The sequence below is a fragment of the Poecile atricapillus genome, chromosome Z (assembly GCF_030490865.1).
Source record: "Poecile atricapillus isolate bPoeAtr1 chromosome Z, bPoeAtr1.hap1, whole genome shotgun sequence".
Taxonomy (NCBI): Eukaryota; Metazoa; Chordata; class Aves; order Passeriformes; family Paridae; genus Poecile; species Poecile atricapillus.
In genome coordinates, this window is record NC_081289.1 from 144508291 (window position 1) to 144531369 (window position 23079).

Consider the following 23079-nt stretch of genomic DNA (forward strand, 5'->3'; position numbering starts at 1 on the left):
TTTTGTTAAGGATAGGCTGCTTGTGTCTCCAAGGAAGGAATCAGCAGAGTCTCTGCTGCTTTTCCACAATTCCCTGATACATAAAAGCTCACAGTTTCCTCCATTCTCTATCCCCAAAATCCTGAAGAGCTTATAAACAGATTAACATATAAACGAGATAAAGAAAGACTGTATTAAAGCAGGGATGCAATCCAAGAAGTAAGTGGCTGTGTCCAGCAGAATTAAGGAGAACTGAAAATGTGCAAAAGCAGCGCTACAGCAGGTTATTGAAATTGCTTTGTACATGAATGCATCTTTTTAACATTTTAGTAGAGAAGTGTGGTCAGGGCAGAAATGCAGCACTAATTCCCCCAAGCAAACCACAGAAAAAGGAGGAAGAAAATGTTCAAAAGCCCTGCTTCATAAGGATTTTTTAATGCCAGTAATTAAAAGATTAAAAACAAACCAAAGAGGGAGAGAGAGTTCTGAGCCCCAAAGCTCAAAACCTGGGGCTTTTATTGTTTGCTGGCTGCTCCAACCAACCACACAAATGCTCGTTCTAGACTTTAAACTTGCTTGCTTGCTTGTGTCTTGCACTAACAACCTCTGCAGTAAACAGAATTACAACATGACACAAGAAAGGGGGAAAAAAACCCAAAGCTGCACAATTAGATCCAGAAAAAACATTACAGATCCCCGTGCCTATGAAGAGTATATAAACCTGGCATTCAGAAGTTTGTTTTGTTGTTTAAACAACATCATGAAAATAACCTGGGGTTTGTGCAGACAACTGAAACCCCTCCTGTGGTCTCCACCAGTTTATTGATTAAAGTACAAAGTTTCTGCTGCATGTTTTTGGGGCAGAAGAAAGAAGGTCAGAAGAAAGTTTCTTTCTGGAGCCTACTACACCACCTGGTGCTACCTGCAGTCACAGGTCCGAACTTAGCATAACATTTCAGAAAACTGTGGTGTGATCACAAGTCAGTTTCATCATCTGGAATCAACTTTGTTCTTTTCAGTTTATTAAGCAAACACCCCTGAGTAAAGAGGCTGATATCCGCTTTCTTCTTTCTTGCAAGTAAGCACACAGACACTCAGCATGCCGAAGAACTGGAAAAGAGGGAGTGCACAAGAGACTTAGTCCTGCTGTATTTCTGTTTCAGTAGTCAGACTAAACACCTACACAGCAGATGATTTCATCATATAAAAAAAACTTGATTTAAAAATACATCTACAGAAAGTGTTATTTTTGCATACCAATTCCCAGTAATAGTTCCAGCTTGAGTGTTTCTTCTTCGGTTTGTCCCATTAACACATTCATATTAGTTATCTTGCCACGGGGAAAATTTCAGTGAAAGGCTAGGATTATTCTGGGATAAAATGAGTTCTCCAAAATATTTAAGTATGCCTTTGGACAAGAAGTGATAGGAATGACTTCCCAGTGCCAGAGGGCAGGCCCAGCTGGGATATTGGGAAGGAATTGCTGGCTGGGAGGGTGGGCAGGCCCTGGCACAGGGTGCCCAGAGCAGCTGGGGCTGGCCCTGGATCCCTGCAGTGTCCAAGGCCAGGCTGGACAGGGCTTGGAGCAGCCTGGGACACTGGAAGGTGTCCCTGTCATGGCAGGGGGTTGGGACTGGCTGAGCTTTAAGGTCTCTTCCCATCCAGACCATCCTGGGATTCTCTGACTCAATGATAAATGGATTCCACTCTGAATTTCCATCCCAAATCCCCTACTATCTTTTGAATCCCTCCCATCATTGTTAGGCAGATGAAACAGAGACAGCTGGAAAAACACAAGTGAAGAACGTATGACTGAGTCTATTTCAGAGGCAGAAGAAAGCTGAGGCTATTAGGACACTGAAGATGAGAAAGACCCAAGATCCAAGGGCAGACTACTATTTTCCGTGGGGGAAGAGACAGGAATATTTACCTTTACAATGGCAAACCCCAGGATTACAAGCATGGCATAGCTGATAACGCTCTGCAGGACAGACTCCAGCTCCTGTGTACAGCCCTGCCATGAAAGACAGAGGTAAAAACACATTAAAAGGTGTTCATCCAGCTGGAGGTTTTTATTATTTTCCCAACTCTGCCAGGGAATCAGGGCCTGGTAAGTCCTGTTTAACCAGTGCTGCAGATCTGAGGAACTCCATTCTTGTCTTCCAGACCTGACGGCTTAATTCCTTCTGCACAAGGAGAGGCACTGACAAACTGCAATTTACTGACATTTGCTGCATCTCAGTTTCCTCTAGCTCAGGTCACTTAAACAAGTGCCCAAAACTCAGAGCCAGAAGGCCATCAATGGTATCTATAAAAGTCAATTTAGGGGCTTATGCCCCAGACAGGAGAGCCTGGGTTAACAGAATCACAGAATGTTTGGATTGGAAGGGACTTCAAAGATCATCCAGTTCAACCCCTGCCATAGCAGGGACACCTTCCAGTATCCCAGGCTGCTCCAAGCCCTGTCCAGCCTGGCCTTGGACACTGCAGGGATCCAGGGCCAGCCCCAGCTGCTCTGGGCACCCTGTGCCAGGGCCTGCCCACCCTCCCAGCCAGCAATTCCTTCCCAATATCCCAGCTGGGCCTGCCCTCTGGCACTGGGAAGCCATTGCCTGGCTGCTGTCCCTGCAGGCCTTGTCCCCAGTCCCTGGGCAGCTCTCCTGGAGCCCCTTTAGGCCCTGCCAGGGGCTCTCAGCTCTCCCTGGAGCCTTCTCTTGTGCAGGGGAGCAGCCCCAGCTCTCCCAGGCTGGCTCCAGAGCAGAGGGGCTCCAGCCCTCAGAGCATCATGATCCTCCACATTCAGCATGATCAATCCCAGATGAGTGTTCCCCCGCCCCGGATCTGTTTAATCAACTACAGCTATGGGCATATCCCTAAACTCTGCCTGGCGTGCTTCCCTTCACAGTTCCACCTGGCTGAAAATGAACATGGCCCAGCTGTGAAACCGAGCCCCTCATGCTCACCCGTGTGTTGAGCTCCTGCGGCTGATCCAGATGCCCTGTGCAGTTCTTAGCCTCTTGCTGGCAGCAGCTCTGGGGAACACTGTTGTTCCCAGTGGAATTAAACCACTGCGTGGTCGTCCAGTCACTGTAGTTCTTAACCCCGCAGCAGTGAAGCTACCCAACACAGGACAGTTACACAGCAGTTACTATTACGTAAGATTATACGTATTTATTACTAGTTACATTATATACATATAAGTAGATATGTTCCTATCTGAATTCCCATGTTGAGTTAAACCTCTCTTAGGCATAGTGAGCCAGAGCTGCCACTAGTTTGCAGCAGATTTACAAGCAGTGGTGCTTCAGGAAAAAAATCATAGACATAATAAATCAGTCTCCCTCACACTTTATTGCATCCTTCTTAGTTTATTCTTTGTGAAAGCTCCAAAAGGAAGGTGACAAGTGTCAGGGTAGAGTCTTCCATCATCTCGCTATTTTATGGAGCAGTGTTCTTAGCAGCAGTTATTCGTATGTACTTATTTGCTCTGATGCAAATGTCACTCCTATCAACCCCGTCCCTTACTATACGAACTTCACACCTGGAGCCTGAACACACCAGCTCTGCAAAGTGAGGAGCACCCTCAGCTGCCTTGGAGAATTGGATGCTAAACACAGAGCCAGGTTCCAGGATACTCATCCTCTCCCCTCCTTTCCCAGCCTAAATTCCTTGTTTAGGACCCAACTGTTCTTTTCCAAACAATGCTTAAATGTTTTCTTACGTGTTCTTGCAAGTAATCCACAACTGTAGACTCTGGGTTTTTGCCATCATACTTCTCAAAGACTGAGCTCATTGTACCTTGCACATCAGTTTTTACCTGTTTAGAGAGATAAAAACAATGCAGACAATTTTAATGTGAGAGTTGAAAATTTTATCAGGTGGAAATTGCAAAAGATGCATCATGAAAGTATCCCAAAAAACTGAGGGGGGAAAATTAGCAATACGAAAAATCAGGCAATGTTTTAGACAAAATTCAGGTGTCACTTAGCCAGAATCATGTTCCTGGGTAGAAGCTTGCCACCCTTGATGGAAAAGCCGTCTGGGAGCATCAGCAACTGTTTAATCCTACTCAGAGACTGCTGTGATATCTGCCACGTATTTTATATATTCACCGTGTTCCCAACAAAGACAGCCCCATTCCCATTTGCTCTGCAGGTTGCAAGACAGGGATGAAGTAAAAAAACACAGATAAATTGGAATGATAAAACAATGTGAGATCTATTTTTTACTTTTATATTGGGACAGAGATGCTAATTCTTTGTTTACCTTTTCCCTGTACACGAATCCCAGGACAAAAGCGGACACTTCTGCAATGAAGATAATCAGGATAATGGCCAAGAACTGAAAATAAAGAAGAGAGACAGTAAGAAAGAATCCCACAGCACTTGAATTCAACTGCACAATACACTTCACATTAATTTACAGCAGCAATCACTATCTCTTATTGCCTCTCCAATCGAAGTAGTTCCCAGAAAATAATTTAGAATAGAAGAAGCTGTGGATGCCTCACTCCTGGAATTGTTCAAGGCCAGTTGGGCAGGGTTTGGAGCAACCTGATTGTATTGGTTGGTCTAGTGGAAGCTGTCCCTGCCCATGGAAGAGGGGTTGGAAATGGATGAGCTTTAAGGTCCTTTCCAACCCAAACCTTTCGGGAATTCCTGCGTGTGGCTGGGGTGACTGTGGCTGATCCTGAACTATGACATGACCTGTGTGAAGAGCCCATGGAGCACTTCACAGGATGGATGTCAAAGGGGAGAGCACACGGATAAACCAGCAGCTGAGTTAGGTACATTGTGCACTGCTTGTGGGCTCACATTGCCCTCAGGGCATGACTTGGGGCATGAACTTACTCTAAGTGAAACTTTCTGGATTTTTAAAAGTAATTCTATGAGCAGTCAAGGCATACTTTCAGCACTCAGAGGACTAAAGTCAGCAGAAAAACTGATATACATCTGACTTGTATTTCCTCCTGTTCTTCACCACCTCGCTCCTCAAGACTTGCTGCTTCCCGCACTCATCTTCATTGAGTGAGCTGGGGCAAATCCGAGCAGCTCAGCTGCAGGTGACCAGCACAAACAAGCAGCGCTTCAGCAGCGTGCAGCACAACAACCTTTCACTCTGTCTCACCTCCCCAGGTGCAGCCTAGCACCTCCCCTGCCAGCGGGAGGCAGACGACACACACGGACGTGCCACTCACCAGCCCCAGGCCGACCCGAGACTCGCGGAAGGTGGCGCAGCAGCCGAGCAGCCCGATGATGAACATCACCACGGCCACGCAAATAATGATCACGGCTGGCAGCAGCGCGTACTTGTCCTGCAGAAAGTTGTCGTAGTTCTTGTAGGTGTTGATGACGTACGCCCCAACATAGCTGAGGCCTGCAGCTGCCGCCTGAAATGCAATAAAGTTATTAGCAGTTATTTATTAAGCCTCTGACCTGGAAACTGATCATGGATTGTTTTCTAATAGTAATTAACAGTAATAGTAATGGCTACAGTGTGCAAAGAACTAGATGAAAAAACGCTGCAACTGAAACTATTACCTAATCTAGCCATGCATTCAAACTTGAATACAGAGAAGAGGAAATTCACTATATCACTCCCCTGCTAATAAGGCACCACTGGAGCTGAGCCAAAAGGCTGGAGTTTGTAGAATACTCACACTGCCTACCCAGGGTCGAGTACATCCCACCCAAGGCTGCACTTGCAGGAATCAGATCACCACAGTGAGTTGCTGGTTTGGGGCTTTTTTATTTTCTTTTTTGGGGGGGGGGGGGGGGGGGGAGGGGGACTCATCCTCTGCACTCTGATGACAGCATTAACCACTAAGGCAGGCACAAACGTACCTAGTCTCAGCAAAACAGAATCCCTCCTTTTCAGGGAAAGAAAAGGAAACAGATTTCTGCAACCTCTAAAACAGTCTCTCTCCCAGAGGGATGTTTTGCTGATTGAAGCCAAAGTAGAGTGCACCAGTGGCAGCTGCCCTGGAAACCAAATACTTTTACCCATTGGACTGGGTACAGCCCTGGAAACACCACCAAAAGACTCAGCCATGCCCTGCCAAACCTCACTGATGCCACAAAAAAATTCTCTCGGGAGTCAGGATGGCTCATCCACCCTCTGTAATCCTGCAGCACAAGGAAAATTAAGCACCCTCTGTACTGACATTCTGGAAACTTAAGGGAAGCTGGTTTGTTTTCAACAGGTCACAGCAGGATTTCATCAGGTAGCCTTGGAGCAGCTTGTTGCTTCCCCAGCACTGTGTGTTTTAATTAAATGAAACACTCCTTGTGCTGGAGCTAGGACTTGCTAATTCCTTTACCTTGTTTGGCTCTTTACCCTCCAGCCAGGTCTGCTGCCTGCCCTTCAATTACTTCCAAGTGCAGGAACATCCTTTGTTTTAGACAGCTCCCATCCCATAATCTCACATTCCTGGATGCTGTCTGTACCCCAGAATTAAGTGATGAAGCCAGACATTTAGCACATGACCTGCAAGATCCTGCTGCCCTGGGGCTCAGATACAGCAGGTGGGATCTGTATTACATCAGGATTACATCTGTATTACATCAGGAAAAGGAACAGGACCACCAATTCTTAACAAGTTATTTTTCTTCTCCACATGCACCGGGTTTTCAGATATGCTAATGATTAAAGCGGTTCCTCAACCTTCCTTTCATTTTTCCTTCCACTGAGGAAAATATCTTTCCTATTTCCTATTTCCTATATGTCTGCAGGTGGCTGTGGCTTTTTCCTGCCACCCCTTTTTAGGGATGCAGGGAAAGGATGAGACCACTTTATCTCAAAGGGCACCACTGCCTTCTCAGTTCACCACACGAGTGAGGTTTTGAGGAGGAGGAACCTCACCTTCTCCTCCAACACTCTGTTCCCAAACTGAAAGTAGGACAGAAGAAGTTCTTGGAATGGCAGCAGCAGTGAAGGTGGAGGTGAGGACACCTCACCTTCATCCTCCTTTGCCTTCAGTGGCACAAAAAGAATGAAGGTGCATGACTCAGAAAGTGTATCCTGTATTTCTGGCCTGGAAGGCTGGATGCACGTGTCTTTGCACCTATTCTCTGTTCTGAAACAGCATCATCTGGGCAAGGACAGCCATGGAGAGGCAAGCAAAGTTGTGCCAGGGCCTCACCACTATCACAGGGAACAATTCCTTCCCAATATCCCATCTCACCCCACCCTCTGGCAGTGGGACACCATTCCCCCTGTCACTCTAGTGTCTTGTCCAAAGTCCCTCTCCACCACGGTGGAGAAACATTCTTAATTTTTCATGCGTACTTCATTTTCCATCCATCTCCAGTGTGCTCAACACACAATACAAAGGAAGCAGCACAGGACTTGCTAAAGACCAACCAGCTGTGGGGAGCTAAAAAAGCCTTGCTGGGAGTAAAAGGCTGCCATGAATTAAGAAAAAAAAAAAATTATTAAGCCAATTCACAGAAGGCCCCTAAAGCCAGGACCAGCAAAGCTCCATGACTGCAAGACAAAACCAGAAGGTCTAGTGTTAAGTTCAAAGACCTCAAATACAAAACAGTTTCACAGTGGGTTTCATTGCAATACTCAGGATTGCCTTGTTTCTGGTCAGAGACAAAACACAGCCTGCAAGAAGTCTACTAAAATTTCCAAGCTTCTGCTTCCAAGCAGAAAAAGGAAGTGTAATGAGGCAAACCCAGAAGTCTTTGGGAAAAGACTTAAAGGAAGATGATGTTTTACCCCACAGATAATGGCACAACTTCACACATGATTTTTAGTTCAGTGGGAAGAATCCTGAAGCCTGAAGAGCAGGGCTGCTCAGGAATAGAAGGCATCACAGCAAATGATCTCTTCTATGATTTTTGCAGGTGAGTCCCAGAGACAAGTTTTGAAAGCAAAGATGAACAATATTTTAGAACTTAAATCAGAGCTCTTCCCTTAAGCCTTTCCAGAACTGAGGGAAAATTCAAAATCCACTGGAGAGATTTTTTCACCCCGACATCACAAAACCTACAGCCTATTCTTAGACCTAAGATGATGATGATGATGTACTACGATGTACTTCTCTAGAAGTACAAGTCCTTTGCATTGAAAAAGATGGATCTCAAAGTATGTCTGATTAGATTTCTGTTGGATCTCAAGGATAAAAACAATCCCACAAACACAAAGGCCAGTTTGAGTCATTACTTTTGAGGAGAAATAGATCAAATACCTCCTTTTTCACGATTAGACAACCACCTCCTCAAACCCATCTAAAATTATACACAAGGGTGCTAGGATTATGCCAAGAAATTCACACTACAAAAATGGTTATTGTTCTTCACATTTCTGGTCAGTCTCCTGTTTGGCAGCTTACTTGCAGGCAGGTCCAGTGCCCAGCAGGGCACAGACAGTGACTCAAGGCAGATACAGGAGAAACACCTCCCCTGGGCCACCAACAGCCAGCACAACACCCACACCTGACCCTGTCCTTCCCATGCAGCCCCAGCTGACTCACCAGGCCGGCAGGAAACTCCAGTTTCTTTACAATGCTCACGACTTCCTTAAGACAAGGTGACGAGATGAGGTGAAAGGAAAATTTGCAAGAAAACCCTTTTTCACAGCTGGGCAACAGAGCTGCAGCCGCCTCTGCTGCCTCACCCACCATGCCTCGCACCCTTCAAGGACCTAAGGCCAGAACCACTCAAGCTTTCACCCTGGCCAGAAAGCAGAAAAACTATTTGAGCGTGAAAAAGTGAACTTCTTGAGGCTGAGTGAGAAGAAAGCCAAGCTGTGACAGTCACCAGATTTTCCCAGGCTGAGGTTTGGGCAGGGCCTGGGCTCCAAGCTCTTCCATGCTTAGCTGAGCCAGGGAAGCAGGTGCACAGAGTGCACAAAACAACAAGGGGGGCTCCCAGTCACATAACACACACACACTGTGAATATTCTGTGAATCCTGCCCATGAAACAGAAGCCTGGGCTGTATCACATAGCAGAACAGGACAGCTGCTGGGAAACACCAGTTTTATGTATTTTTAAAAATACAACAAGCTTCTTTGCGTTCCACTGTTTCTATATGCTGATGACCATAAGCACCTACCCTTTTCAGGAGGCTCATAGCCATGCAAATACTTCATGCCACCTGATCACAGACACAGCAGGAGCTGCTTAAAGCTTCCTCTATACCACTGCTCTGAAATACATGCACTTTATATATATATATTTATGTATATATATGTATCTATACACATCTACCTTTCTTTTGCTATCAGGAGGGCAGAACCGGTGCTTTTCCACCTTTACTTCTCTGTTTTCACAAGCCTGCCTTATGTGATGGCTGAGAACAGAGGTTAGTGTTCATTCACAGTTATTAGCACAGCCTTCCTTGTCCCCTGCCAAACCCAGATAAGGTACAGCAAAGGAGACAAACTACCGACCGTGATGTTAAAAGGCAGTGTCTGCTGCTTGGAGGATTTGAGGTACTTTTTAAAAGGTTTCTCCCAGCATCCTCCCACTTCAGAGTGTTGATTCTATGACTCGGTCTGTTTCTGTAAACTGACATAAGCTTGTATAATACTTGCTTTTTAAAAGGCTGGAAAATTAAAAATGCAGAGTAACAAAACTGTAGTATTAAAAGGAGAAGCTTAAGAACAGGGTGAATTCACCCTATGTGTCCAGCAAGATGCAGCCTCTTTACAGTAAAAATTGAGGCTATGAGACTTAAAGACATTTCTCCTTTGTGCAATGGGGCTTTCCCTGGGCCAGCACTAATATCCACCAGAGCACAAAACTCAGACTGGCTGGACTTTGTCCTGTATAATTAACTTTTTATGGGCAAAGACAGGTAAGATAAATAATACCATTTTTCATGACACAGTAAGAGAAGTTGTCTTCTACAGCAAATTACTGCAAAGACAAATTGGAAGAACTATGAATGTCCACACGAACCCTTTCTGAGCCACTGCTAACTAATTCATCATTAGACAGTCTGCTCACAGAGCTGCCTGAGTTAATTTTAAGGCTCAAATCCCACTTTTTCACCAGTATCTTTGCATAGTCAGGGCTCCTCACCCAGAGCAACACCTGATGCTGCTGTTTTGCCTTTCCATCCAGCACCTATGTTCACTGGGATGCTGTCACCTTTTCAGCAGTTTCAGTGGGATTTTCAGAGTGGGATATGTCATCTTCAATTATTACACTGGCAATTACAATTATTACTACTGAGGTGCCCCCATGCCTCTCATATCTAGAATCACCCCCCAGAAACACTGGTCTCAGTTACAGCTGCCCATTCTCTCCTTAATACAGAAGATACTCCATGTCTTTGTTTTTTGGCTTTTTTTTCTGTGTACAAGAAGTGTTTTTGATTTACCTTGACAGGTAAATCTTCTGCTTGAAAGGTTTTGCACATTTCCTCCATAAATAAGGTATTTTATTACCCAACAGTCAGCTTGCATGGCAAAGGGAATCAGTATCTGGCTCCCTTGCTGATTTATTGTACTACAAGATTTATTCTTCCCATTCACTACCAGAGTTTCAAGTCCTCCCTGGCTGCTGCACTACTCTCTTTTCAGGGAGGGAACAGGTTTTCTAGTGACTTTAGAGGAAAAGAAAGGCACTGAGCACCTTTGAGAAAGCCTTCCTCATTTTATCCTCATTTTAACCATTTTAAAACTCCCCTTGGCTGACATGGACCAGGCACTTCCCAGACCTGAGGCTCTCCCTTGGCCCGAGGCAAAGCTGGTGTCTCCCAGCAATGAGTGATCCCATCTCAGCACCTCCCATCCCACATGCACAATTTTCTGTCCCTTCTCCCATCCTGGATTTAAAACTCTGCCAGCTGAAAGGGACTTTCTGGCTTCAGTTACCTTTTCCTACCCTGCTTATAGTATTCATTTCTCTAAATGATAAATCAGGTATTGCCACATTGGTGTTCTCTGGTTTCACAGAGTGTGATGCTGCTTGGTCACTCTCACAGTGACAAAGGTTTCTGATGTTCAGAGGGACCATCCTGTGCTCCAGATTGTGCTCACTGGTCCTGTCACTGGGCACACTGACAGCATCATCTGGGCAAGGACAGTCACAGAAGAGCAACCAAAGCCCCAGCTGCTCTGGGCACCCTGTGCCAGGGCCTGCCCACCCTCCCAGCCAGCAATTCCTTCCCAATATCCCAGCTGGGCCTGCCCTCTGGCACTGGGAAGCCATTGCCTGGCTGCTGTCCCTGCAGGCCTTGTCCCCAGTCCCTGGGCAGCTCTCCTGGAGCCCCTTTAGGCCCTGCCAGGGGCTCTCAGCTCTCCCTGGAGCCTTCTCTTGTGCAGGGGAGCAGCCCCAGCTCTCCCAGGCTGGCTCCAGAGCAGAGGGGCTCCAGCCCTGGCAGCAGCTGCGTGGCCTCCTCTGGGCTGGCTCCAGCAGCTCCACGTCCTTGTGCTGTTGTTGCCCAGGGCTGGAGGCAGGATGGGGTCTCCTGTTAGTATGCAAACTTGCTGTGTTCCCTCAGATCCTCACATCGTGAAAATACTGGTTTACAAAATAATAAAAAATACTGAACTCAGCAAGTTGGTTCTGGATTGGAGCAAAAAGCACCAAAGCCGTGTGCTCCCACCAGGCTGCCCTTGATTCCAGCAGCACCAACAGCCCCAGGAGAAAATTCCTGTTAATCTCATGCTAGTCATTACCCTCAAACTAAAACCTTCAAATCAGTTTCCTCACGTGAGCTACAGAGGTGGGACAGAGCCCAGACAACTGTTCTGAGCCAACTTAACACCAAGCCACAGCAGACACATCAAAGTCTGTTACACCAAAATATTCAGCTGGGATGTACAACTGCGGGGCATGTTTCAGCCTGCCTTCAAAACACACCTCAGGCTGTGTGCTGGGTACGGTGGGAAGCACTTGCTTTTTCCTTTTCTTTCTCAAATGAAAACAATGAGCAGCTGCCAAAAGGCTCTGAAAACCTATGTCTCTCTTTGAGGAGAAAAAATCCCCAACCCAGACTAACATTTTCCTGCAGTTTTTACATGCCGCAAAACCACACAGTCAGAGGGGTTTCTGGGTGTAGTGGGCTTGTTTTCAAGCTGTTTTAAGTAAATGTCCACTTTAAGAGTTGTTTTAGCACGTCTTCTTCTGTTCCAAAAACCTAATTCCAAGGTTATTTTCCCATCCCTAAAAGCCAACAAATGGTGGGATGTCCTCACAGAGACACTGTACAGCAGTGCCAAACAAGGAATCCTGCCCCAATCTCTGCAACTTCTAATGCTTAAACCCCTGCATTGCAGCTAGGGTGCTGCTGTTAATCACAATCACAGAGGCAGCAGGAGGAGGAGAGAGAGAAGAACTCCCATTTTCACTTGTCAGAACCCTCATTTTCACTTGTATTCTCCCCAAATACACAGACTGCAGGGCATGAGCTTGCAGGGAGTCTGACTTCAGCTGAGCATGGATTGATTTTTCAGCCTTTGCCAGGCAGTTTTGGATCTGAGCAGCCTGTTTGGACACAAAACACCCTGTAGTTCAATATTTGCCTTCAGAACCACCCCAGTTTCTCGATCAGCTGTTCCAGGCTCAGACATCAGACCCTGCAACTGAACCAAGGTGCTCCCAAATCACAGCAGAGCTAATCCTAAATCTTGCTAAAGAGGTACCAAAATGGGACCTCTTGAACCGTTGTAATTGCCACACACACTTCCACAACATGGAATCACAGAAATCCAGAATGGTTTGTGTTGGAAGGACCCGTAAAGCTCATCCAGCTCCACCCCCTGCCATGGGCAAGGACACCTTTCACTATCCCAGGTTGCTCCAAGCCTTGTCCAGCCTGGTCTGAAACATTTCCACCTCTCTGGGCAACCTATGCCAGTGCCTGAGCACCCTCACAGGAGCAATTCCTTCCCAATATCTGCCCTAAATTTCTCCCCTTTTCAGTGTGAAGCCGTTCTGCCACCACTACAGCTCCTGATGAAGAATCCCTCTTTGCTTTCCTTGTAGCCCTATGTCAGACTCTGGAAGGCTGTTACATGGTCTCCACACAACTTCCTCATTTCCAGGCTGATCACCCCGGCCTTCTCAGCCTGTCAACATCAGACCTCTGGTTTTGGTGACACCTTTAAAGAGATCAAAGTGTCTTTAGGGATGGATACGCAGCCCAGCCATCCAGTGGATCCTTTCACAGCCACAGGGACTTCTGGGGACAGTCTGGCTGAGGTTGTTTCTCCAAATCTGCATCACTGTCCCAACACTTCCCCTGTGCTGAACACACAGCGCCAGCATCTTCATTTTAATTTAGTCCCTGAGGCCCCTATGCAAAACAGCAGAGCCCATCTTCCTGAAAGTCAGTTCAGTTCTGCTTCCTGATTTTGGGCAGAGAAATTAAAAACACGGAGAAACTTTACCCTTTCAAGGCATGCTCAACAGGATCACACCAAAGTGCCCAGCCCCAGCATCAGCCCCATCCTGTGACCACTCTGCATCATGTGGCTGCTCTTCCCTCACCATTCAGAAACGAGCTAGAAACCACAGAATCATAGAATGGCTGGGGTTGGAAGGGACCTTAAAAATCACCCTTGTTCCAGCTCCCAAGGAGCCCCCCCCCTTTGCCTTCCCTTCTTCAATGCAATCTTTGCTATTCAATACATTGTTCACTAAAAGTATCCAGATTTCTCTCTGACTTGAGGCTTCAGTTAGACATTCCCCAAGTACTCATTACTGGCATGAGCAATTTAAACCATTCACACATGTAGGAATTTTTCTTCTGGGTAAGTTTACACCTTAAAATTACTAAAAACTACATAAAGTGAACCACAGCAATATTGTGATTCCTTGAGCAACCTGGCCTAGTGGAAGGTGTTCCTGTCCATGGCAGGGGACTGCACTTCTTGTCAGCAGATCAAATGCTTCTGTCTCAAATCCCCTGGTCCTGCTAAAGCCCCCGGGCAGTAACTTGTCCTTATGCTTCTCCCTTCTGTTGGGCAAGTAAAGCAAGGAAGCTGGGGATGTGCCCACTTCTGCCTAAAAGTGAATGGGAAATCTGGGCAAGCAGGATTTTCACTGCAGGAACATCTAAGTAGCCCATTGGTGGTGAATCAGAGTACCTTGAGTTGGAGGGGACCCACAAGGATGATGGAAGTCCATCTCCCAGTCCCCAGGACCACCAGTGGATGCCAAACACCCTCTGAAGGTGGAGACCTGTTTAGTGACAACGAAGCTGAAGGCAAGCAAGGACATGGTGCTGGATGCTTTGAGGTTAAAAGCAGCCTGGGAAGGTGTTTACTGCACATTGGACAGAAATATTGGAGCACAGTGCTTCCATCTAGTTTTAAGACTCTCAGTTTCTTCCCTTGGCACAGGAAGTGAATCCCAGCATTTCAGCTCTCTCCTTCAAAAAGAGCATCATTACATCCCACCCAGCCCAGTCCTCTCAAAACACATTGCCAAGAACAGTCATGGTCTGCTCTAACCCTTCCTCTCCCTCTTTTAGGTCCCATGAGATAAACCTGCATCGCAGTCTTCACCTAGAGCAGGCCAACACCCACTTACCAAAACAACCACACACTTGCAGCTAATTAGAAGGTGCTGAAGAGTAGAACAGGAGGTGGGAAGAACTCCCACAGCCTGAAGCACCACCCGTGGTAGCCTTTTAATTAAATAATCTTTAATCACTGAGTTTTTTGGGGGGAATTATGCATAAATCCCTCACCCACAGAATGATCTGCACATACGATGCTGAGCCTGGTGCTCAGGAGAAAAGCTGTTTTTTCACCTCGTTTAGGAAGCCCCGATTTGTCATTGTGGAAGATCTGACTTCCTCCACTCCGCACGATAACGATCAGAAATCCAAGAGAGGATTTTTGCCTTTTTAGGATATTCTTAAGTAATAACTTCTGTCAAACAACCACATCTGCACCATCTGCTGACTACGCAGGTGGTGAATTATTTTCCATAATCACTTCTGAGCTGGGAAAGATCTGCAGCATGCAATGTCTGGACATGAATTACTCCTTGGGGAAGGACTCTAACGTTCTTTGCAAATCCTGTGTTTTCACAATCATCTGGAGCCTTGTACTTACAGAGCCCTGATTGTTAGAAATGTTCTGAAGGAACATAAAAGAATCAGTCCCTCCATCTCCACCCTCCCAAAACCAGAATTCCAGGTTCTGCAGTTCTGCTGCTGGAATGTGATTACCACACATAATGGTGGCAGCAGCATCTAGATGCCACAGGTACTGGGCTGCACTGCTCCTACTGGAATAAAAAACAACCCAAAGGGCTGGTCTGGGTCACCCCAAATTCAGAGGCCACAGACATGAAGGAGGATCTTTACTGACAGTCCATGGATGCAGATGACCTAATCACGATTAGCAAGCTCTCCTACAGCAGAAGAAAAAGTACCAGAGACATTTCTATGAGGATATAAGGCTGTTGTTTCATTTTTAAAAAGCCAAGCAATGATGCTAACCTGAGGTACGCCTGATCTGAGGCTCAGGGCCTTTCCACATACAAACAGTGGGATGCTGCAATGTTTCTCTGTGGCTACTTAAAAAACAACAAACAACAAAACAATCACCAGAAACCAAGCAGACACGTTGAGATCATGTTACCTGGTGTGCAGCAGTGACTCGGCCTGCAGCTCCATCTGTGCCAGTGGCTCAGGAGTCACATGGAGCACATTTAGCAATAAATTGTGCCAGGCCTCCAAAAACGAGGCACAGGACGGAGGGGACGAGCTCCTCACCACAGCCAGCAGCGAGTCATGTTTTATAAAACGGCACCACACCCCACGAGGCCCCAGGGATTAATTCGAGTATTCCTTCTTTCACTTTATTTTTCCTCTCCTCTTGTAGCATCTCTCTTTGGAGAGCTCTGGTTCTCCTCCTCAGGAAGGGCCCCCATTACACCCAGAGGAAGGGGCGCTGCCAAGCTGAGCCCCAGCCCGGGCCGAGCAGCTCCAGGCCCTCGCTGTTGCTGGCAGGTTGGAGGCATCCCTGGCAAAACCCCGTCTGGAAAACACCCAGGTGCTACAAGGCAGCCGTGAGCCCCCAGCCCATGGCACCGACAGACGTGAGGTTCGACAGGGGCCCTTCCTTGACAGCAGCACACAAGTCCCAGGGTGGCTGATGGTGCTGCTGGGGATTTTCCAAACTTCCCCAGGCAGGGGGAATGCCCGAGCCTGCTCACCAGAATAATCCCCAGCTCTTCTGAACAGCCCCAGGCCCTGCTGTCACTGTCACAAGGCAGCCGTGCCCTCAGCCTCCCATGCCAACACCCCCAAACCAGCGAGGGTTAGGCTGAAAAGCATAAAAAACACCCTCATCTTTTCACTTGCTTGTAAATAATTATCGTGGAAGTGGTTTGGAAAGCCGTAACTGTGCCAAGGACATAGCTGGAACAAAGTTCTCAGTAGATTTCCTCCAAAAAATCTCCTCACCCCAAATATGGAGGAAAGCCCTTATAAAATGTCCTCACCAAGCGGCTCCAATTGCTTCTGATCACAAAACGTGGTTGCAAACTGTTTTAATTAAAAACACTACTAAAAAGCCGGGTACATTAAAAACATGCCTCGAAGAAAAAACAACAACAAAAAAATAACAAGCTCCAACCTCGTTTTTTTTTTTTCTTAGAAACTTAAAACCCCTAAATCTCCTTGTCCTTTAAAAATAGGGGGGTTGCTACAGAAATATACGCGCTACCTGCGCACAGCTAAGCCCGGAGCCCGGGAAACCCGGGATGGCGAGCATGTCCCCCTGCCACAGCCCCCGTTGCCCACCACCCGGGACAGCCCCGCGGTACCCAGAAGGCGAGGCTCAGCAGCAGCAGCACGGTCTTGGAGGTGATGACTCCGCAGTCCATGTCGGGCGCAGCTCTGGGGCTGTGCGGCCGCAGCGCTCCTGGGCTCCCCGCGGGGCCGCCCCCGGCCCGCCCCTGCCCTGCCCTGCCCTGCCCTGCCCTGCCCTGCCCTGCCCACCCACGGGACGCGTTTCCCCGTGGCCAAACAGGCAGATTTACAACCAGGGGGTGGGGAGTGCCGGGAACAAATGTCAAAGCAAATCACTGTTGACTTCGGCGCGGTTTGGGGTTTTTTTGGTGTTTTTTTTTCCCTTTTCTTCTTTTTTTTTTTTTTTTTTTTTTTTTTCCTAAACTGTTGCAACTTTCCAGCGAAGTTACACTAAGACCTGTGAAAAGCTTTCGCTGCAGCACAGAGATTCACATCAGATTTGCCTTCCAGCTTTGCTAACCCACAGCTTTCTCACCTCCGTCCAGCCTGTCTGTTTTGGTCTGTCTGAAGCCAATCTCCTCAGTCACATGCTCCACGAACAGCAGGAATATGTGGGTCAGTGGTGGGAATACACGGATTCATGGATCCGTGCTGGCTTAACAACTGGGCTCTATGCCTTGGGCTGATCCCCCAGCGTGGGCAGCAGGGGAGGGGGGATTCTGCCCCTGTGCCCCTGTGCTCAGGTGAGACCCCACCTGCAGAGCTGCCCCAGCCCTGGGCAACAACAGCACAAGGACGTGGAGCTGCTGGAGCCAGCCCAGAGGAGGCCACGCAGCTGCTGCCAGGGCTGGAGCCCCTCTGCTCTGGAGCCAGCCTGGGAGAGCTGGGGCTGCTCCCCTGCACAAGAGAAGGCTCCAGGGAGAGCTGAGAGCCCCTGGCAGGGCCTAAAGGGGCTCCAGGAGAGCTGCCCAGGGACTGGGGACAAGGCCTGCAGGGACAGCAGCCAGGCAATGGCTTCCCAGTGCCAGAGGGCAGGCCCAGCTGGGATATTGGGAAGGAATTGCTGGCTGGGAGGGTGGGCAGGCCCTGGCACAGGGTGCCCAGAGCAGCTGGGGCTGGCCCTGGATCCCTGCAGTGTCCAAGGCCAGGCTGGACAGGGCTTGGAGCAGCCTGGGACACTGGAAGGTGTCCCTGCCGTGGCAGAGATAGAACCAGATGGTGTTTAAGGTTCCTTTCAACTTAAACCATTTTGTGATTCTGTGACTCCACAACACAAGTTTGGACAGACAGCAGTACATCCCAACTGCTGGAATGTGAGGCTGAACAGTTGTAGGGAGAGGTATTGTAATTCAGGGGCTGCCAGTGTTGCTTTACTTCCATCAGCCAAGCCTTGTGCTCTTTCAAACGAGCTGGAAGTGCAGGATTGGCAGCCAGGGGCAGAGAAGACCTTTGGCAGCCTGAACTGAGCTGAACCCACTCCTTGGCAGGGCTGCAGGATGCAGCAATAATGAGTTTCCTGCCACTGCCCTTTCCTGGCAAAAATTGCTGTGATGCAGCATCTTCTGGGGGAGATGGATTTTGGAGGGGATGTGCTGAACCAGCTCCCCAGCAGGAAATCAGGAAAGGGAGATTATGGACAGCCTGTGCCCACAGCCCATGAATTTAAGCTGCAGCTGCTCTGACAGGCAGTAGACTGTCTGTGCCAGGTGCTGAAAAGAGAAATCCCCATGCAGAAAGTGGGGTGAAGCTGATATCCAAAATTAAATTCCTTGGAGAGCAAAGATCAGCACAAAGTCAAAACTTGGGAACTGCTCATAGAGTTTCTCTGACCAGCAAGCCTCTCTTTGCCATCATAATTTCTATTACAGCACAAAATATTAACATAGTGTGTAATTGTGGAGTATTTTTTTAATTGGGAAAAAAAAAAAAAATCAGCATTTTCATTTTCCCTGGCACTGTGGCAGGCAGACAAAGCAAAAAAAAAAACCAAAAAGCAAAATCACCTGGAAACCATTTATCCTAGTTTTGCAGGAATGATTGGTAATCTGGGGGAAATAGTTTGAAGGAAAATGAAAGCGAAAAGTTTGATGTTTGATTTAAAATTAAATATAAAACATAAAATATAAAACATAAAATATGAAACAACAACCAAAACACCAACCAAGCCCTATCTTTAATATCCAAATATTGTTTCCAATTTTGTCACTTGTTAGTTCACTAGAACTTCTTAATTAGAAATAAAAGAAAGGTAATTTCACAGTGAGAATAAAATAGGATCCTTAAGAAAAATGTCACCTCCTGAATGCTGTTTGTTTCAAAACAAAACAAAATCAACAGTGGGTGCTTTTTTGTTAAAGGTGATCTAGAAAGTAACTTGCGAGAACAAAATGTGCCCATAGAGAAGTATCCCAAACATCACAAGCAGCCCTGGTTATGATATTCTGCACCATTTCCTACCAAATTAATATTAAAATCAAGAGGTTCCTGTTGAACGTGAGATTTTCAAACAGCAGTAAGCTGGAATTTTCAAAGTCAGCTTTGGAGGAGAGTTGGGGGAAAAAAAGGAAATTATAACTACCTAACCTGATAAAGCCTGAAAGGAGGCTGTATTTCCAGAGCTTCTGCCTGTCATAGATCTCTTGCCCCGGGTAAATTGGATGGACTTGGTGAACTTGTCTGAGATCGGTTTAGGAAACATGGTGGAAAAACAACAGGTTTCCCACTGATTTATTCCTTGCATGTTCAGCAGCATGGCTGAATGGTTTGTACTGGAAGCTGTAACATGTGATAGGAAAAGGATCTTTACATTTCTCCTTATCCACCAGACAACCACAATGTAGAGATAAAATCCCCTTCTGCACTTGAGAACACGTATCTGAAAATATCTCTATTTTGTTTTCCTCCTGCTAGACTAAATAACTTGTCAGCTCGGATTCTTTACAGAACTCATGCTCTCCCACTAAGCTTCATTTTTCTTGAAATGCCCGGAAACGCAGTGAATTCCCCAAGGGTTGTAATGAAGAGGTCACCACGGCTCTCTGCCTTTTCCTGCAGCGCCGTGGCCTTGCTGACTCACTCCCAGCTCGTGACCATCTATTTCTGCCAAAGGAACTGCTTCCAAGTCAGCTGCTCCCCATCCACTTCTCCTGATTACTCCTGTCCAGGTGGGCATCCCTGCCAGTGTCATGGAATCCAAGAATCCCAAGATGGTTTGGCTGGGAAGGATTTTAAAGCTCATCCAGTGCCACCTCCTGCCATGGGCAGGGACACCTTCCAGTGTCCCAGGCTGCTCCAAGCCCTGTCCAGCCTGGCCTTGGACACTGCAGGGATCCAGGGCCAGCCCCAGCTGCTCTGGGCACCCTGTGCCAGGGCCTGCCCACCCTCCCAGCCAGCAATTCCTTCCCAATATCCCAGCTGGGCCTGCCCTCTGGCACTGGGAAGCCATTCCTTGCCTTGTCCTTCCTGCACCGTATCTGACTTTTCAGCCCTTTCCTCCAAATCCTCAAAGTCTCTTGGAAACTCTGTATCTATTGCAGTCCTTGTCCTTAACACCTCCATGTGCTCTGCACATAAAAATCTCTCTGTTCCCTTCTCCAGGTTATTTCTGAAATTTAAACAAGAAATGGGACAGTGACCCAGGTGACACCAAGCCATGGGTGGGGGATCTAGAGGTCATTCCTGACAGACCATGGGGATAAGGTGCTGTGGGGCACAGGGAGATGTTAGAAGCCTTATGGTATTAAATGTACTGCTTCTTTCCCCACAAGGCCTGTTACCCATCACAGAAGGAAGTGCAATTATATTATACAGTATCTATGTTGGCTGTTATTTGTCTGTATTTTCTTCTTGCCTGCAAATTATTTCCCAAATACTTATTCCATGGTCTCTTTGATGTTGTTAATCAGGAACTGAAGTTAACTGGCATGTAATTTCCAAGTTTTTTGGGGTGTTTTTTTATCAGTCTGCCAGCACCTCGACTCCCTTCCAAAAGCCCCACAGCAAACAGCTCTTAGATGGCTGGACTCACTTTCTAAGCCTTCTGGGAAAAAAAACCCACACCACCAAGTTCATCTGAGAGACATCAGTTGATAAATCCTCTGTGTAACCTGTCCTTTCCTCATTCTCCTACTGAATTTTGCCCTTCATCCTGTTCATCATACATTTTGCTGTGCCAGCTGCTGATCGTGCTGGACATTTTGGTGTCCCCACTGCAGTGGGGACAGAAAATCAGTCTCCCATGACTGGCATGTGAGGATGACAGAGAAACATCTTTGTAGTACATGACCTTATTTCTTGGAATCATTTGGGTCTGTTGAAAAGACTCATATAAAAATAACAGGAAGGAAAATTTATAGTCAGCAGAGACTGCTTTCTAGCTAAAAAAAAAAAAAAAAAAAAAAAAAAATTATTGATGTCATAAAATAAGCAGGTAGCCAAGTTTGAAAAATTCAAATACTTTCAGTTCCTCTTTAACCCAGCTGGGCTACACACTCAGTTCTTGTCTCAGGCATGAAAAACAGTGTGTTTCCCACCACAAATACGCATATTTTTTCAGTAGGGAAATTGTTGCTGCCTGGAATTGGATTAGGAAGGGAAGGACTGTGCATGGCTCTTCATCCCGTGCTGGCAGAGAACTCAGCAGGGCAGCATTTCCCTGGAGTGTTCCTGTGCAAGGATCCATGTCACTAGCTTGGAATTCTGATTTCTGCCACGCCTCAGCACTCCAACACAGGTAACTCTGCCCCAACCCCGAAGCTCTGCCTGCAGGGAGCTGGAGCCTGATGCTCTGCTCTGCTTCAGGAACTCTGATTTGCTGGGAGGGGAATTTTGACCTCGCTGCTGATCTCACCCACTTGCTGAACTGGTGACTGAGAGCAACCAAGGCAGGATGTGGGTGGTGAAACCCCAAATGATGCCTGATGAGATTCTCTGTGATATTCTCTTCTAATTACAAAACACGGATAAAGCATCCTGGAGATGTACAGTCTTCCTGGTGAAACCTGGAGCTCACAGAGAGATTAAGGAGATGTTTCTTTAGATGGATCAGCTCTTGGGGCAGGGAAGTAGTGAAGGACCACAGGCAGCTTTATAGAAATAATACTGTAAATCCACTAGTGGGCTTTTCTCTGTCCTAATCATGCTGGAATTATTCACCCTGCCCTCACACCATGTTCCATTTTTGTGGTTACCTTTTGCTCTTTCAAGGCTGAGAGAAAGGAAGGAGAAAAATATCTTTTCTGCTCGCCCCTTGGTGTGGAGAGAGGAAAGCAGCTGATCCTCCCAGCCCCTTCCACCATGTGGATTTGGGGTAAAAAGGAGCGTTTGTCAGACGGCGCCTGGCTCAGATGTGGTTGGGGAAGGGCTCTGATCTTTGCACTTCCACATCTGGACCACAGTGACCAAGCAGGACTCATGCACACAGCTGACACCGCCAGCCATGGCCAAACACAGACCCATCCCATCAGCTGCCTCCTTCATGCACTGAAAAAGTTCACTGAGCTCTTTTCGGCCTCCAACTCAAAACTCTCCGTCCTCCCGTGAAGCTCAGTCAAATAAATAGTAAGGACTATCTGAATTTTATGTGCCAGTGCTAGAAACTTGCATCTTGCTGCCATTAAGTTCCACAGGGAGACACATGGACCCAACAGGAACACATGTTGAGTCACAGCTATGTGAATGATGAGTCAATGGTGCTTAAAGCTCCACCATGAAACATCTGTGGCACTCTTGGGCTGCAGAATTTAGTGCCAGCATGAATTTAAATTAATCACAGTGGTGAGAGATGAGAGCCAAGACATGAGGCTGCTGTCTCAGGGAAACTGCACAAGGTACATGAAAAATATGTGTGTATGTTGGGGGCTCCAGCCATGAGAAGGCTGTGGAGCTGCTGGAGCCAGCCCAGAGGAGGCCACGCAGCTGCTGCCAGGGCTGGAGCCCCTCTGCTCTGGAGCCAGCCTGGGAGAGCTGGGGCTGCTCCCCTGCACAAGAGAAGGCTCCAGTGAGAGCTGAGAGCCCCTGGCAGGGCCTAAAGGGGCTCCAGGAGAGCTGCCCAGGGACTGGGGACAAGGCCTGCAGGGACAGCAGCCAGGCAATGGCTTCCCAGTGCCAGAGGGCAGGCCCAGCTGGGATATTGGGAAGGAATTGCTGGCTGGGAGGGTGGGCAGGCCCTGGCACAGGGTGCCCAGAGCAGCTGGGGCTGGCCCTGGATCCCTGCAGTGTCCAAGGCCAGGCTGGACAGGGCTTGGAGCAGCCTGGGACACTGGAAGGTGTCCCTGTCACGGCAGGGGTGGAACTGGGTGGGCTTTAAGGTCCCTTCCAACCAGAGCCATTCCAGGGTTCTGTGATTCCTGCCACATTGGGCCTGTGTGGCTCTGCACCATGATATGTGGTGCCAGCTGGCAGGTACTGCCTGTGAAACAGTGATGTAAGGG

The 23079-nt window shown here is 47.5% G+C and overlaps 1 protein-coding gene across 1 annotated transcript; it reads right to left on the bottom strand.

Annotated features, from left to right (window-relative positions):
* Positions 1 to 782: 782 nt before the first annotated feature.
* On the bottom strand, positions 783 to 16854 carry LOC131573474 (tetraspanin-36-like). Its single transcript, XM_058827465.1, has 7 exons — positions 16723 to 16854; positions 5177 to 5368; positions 4246 to 4320; positions 3701 to 3796; positions 2943 to 3095; positions 1910 to 1993; positions 783 to 1089 (listed from the first exon to the last, which is right to left on the bottom strand). The coding sequence occupies exons 1-7, from the start codon at positions 16780 to 16782 to the stop codon at positions 1003 to 1005; spliced, it is 747 nt and encodes a 248-aa protein (XP_058683448.1). The 5' UTR covers positions 16783 to 16854; the 3' UTR covers positions 783 to 1002.
* Positions 16855 to 23079: the final 6225 nt, after the last annotated feature.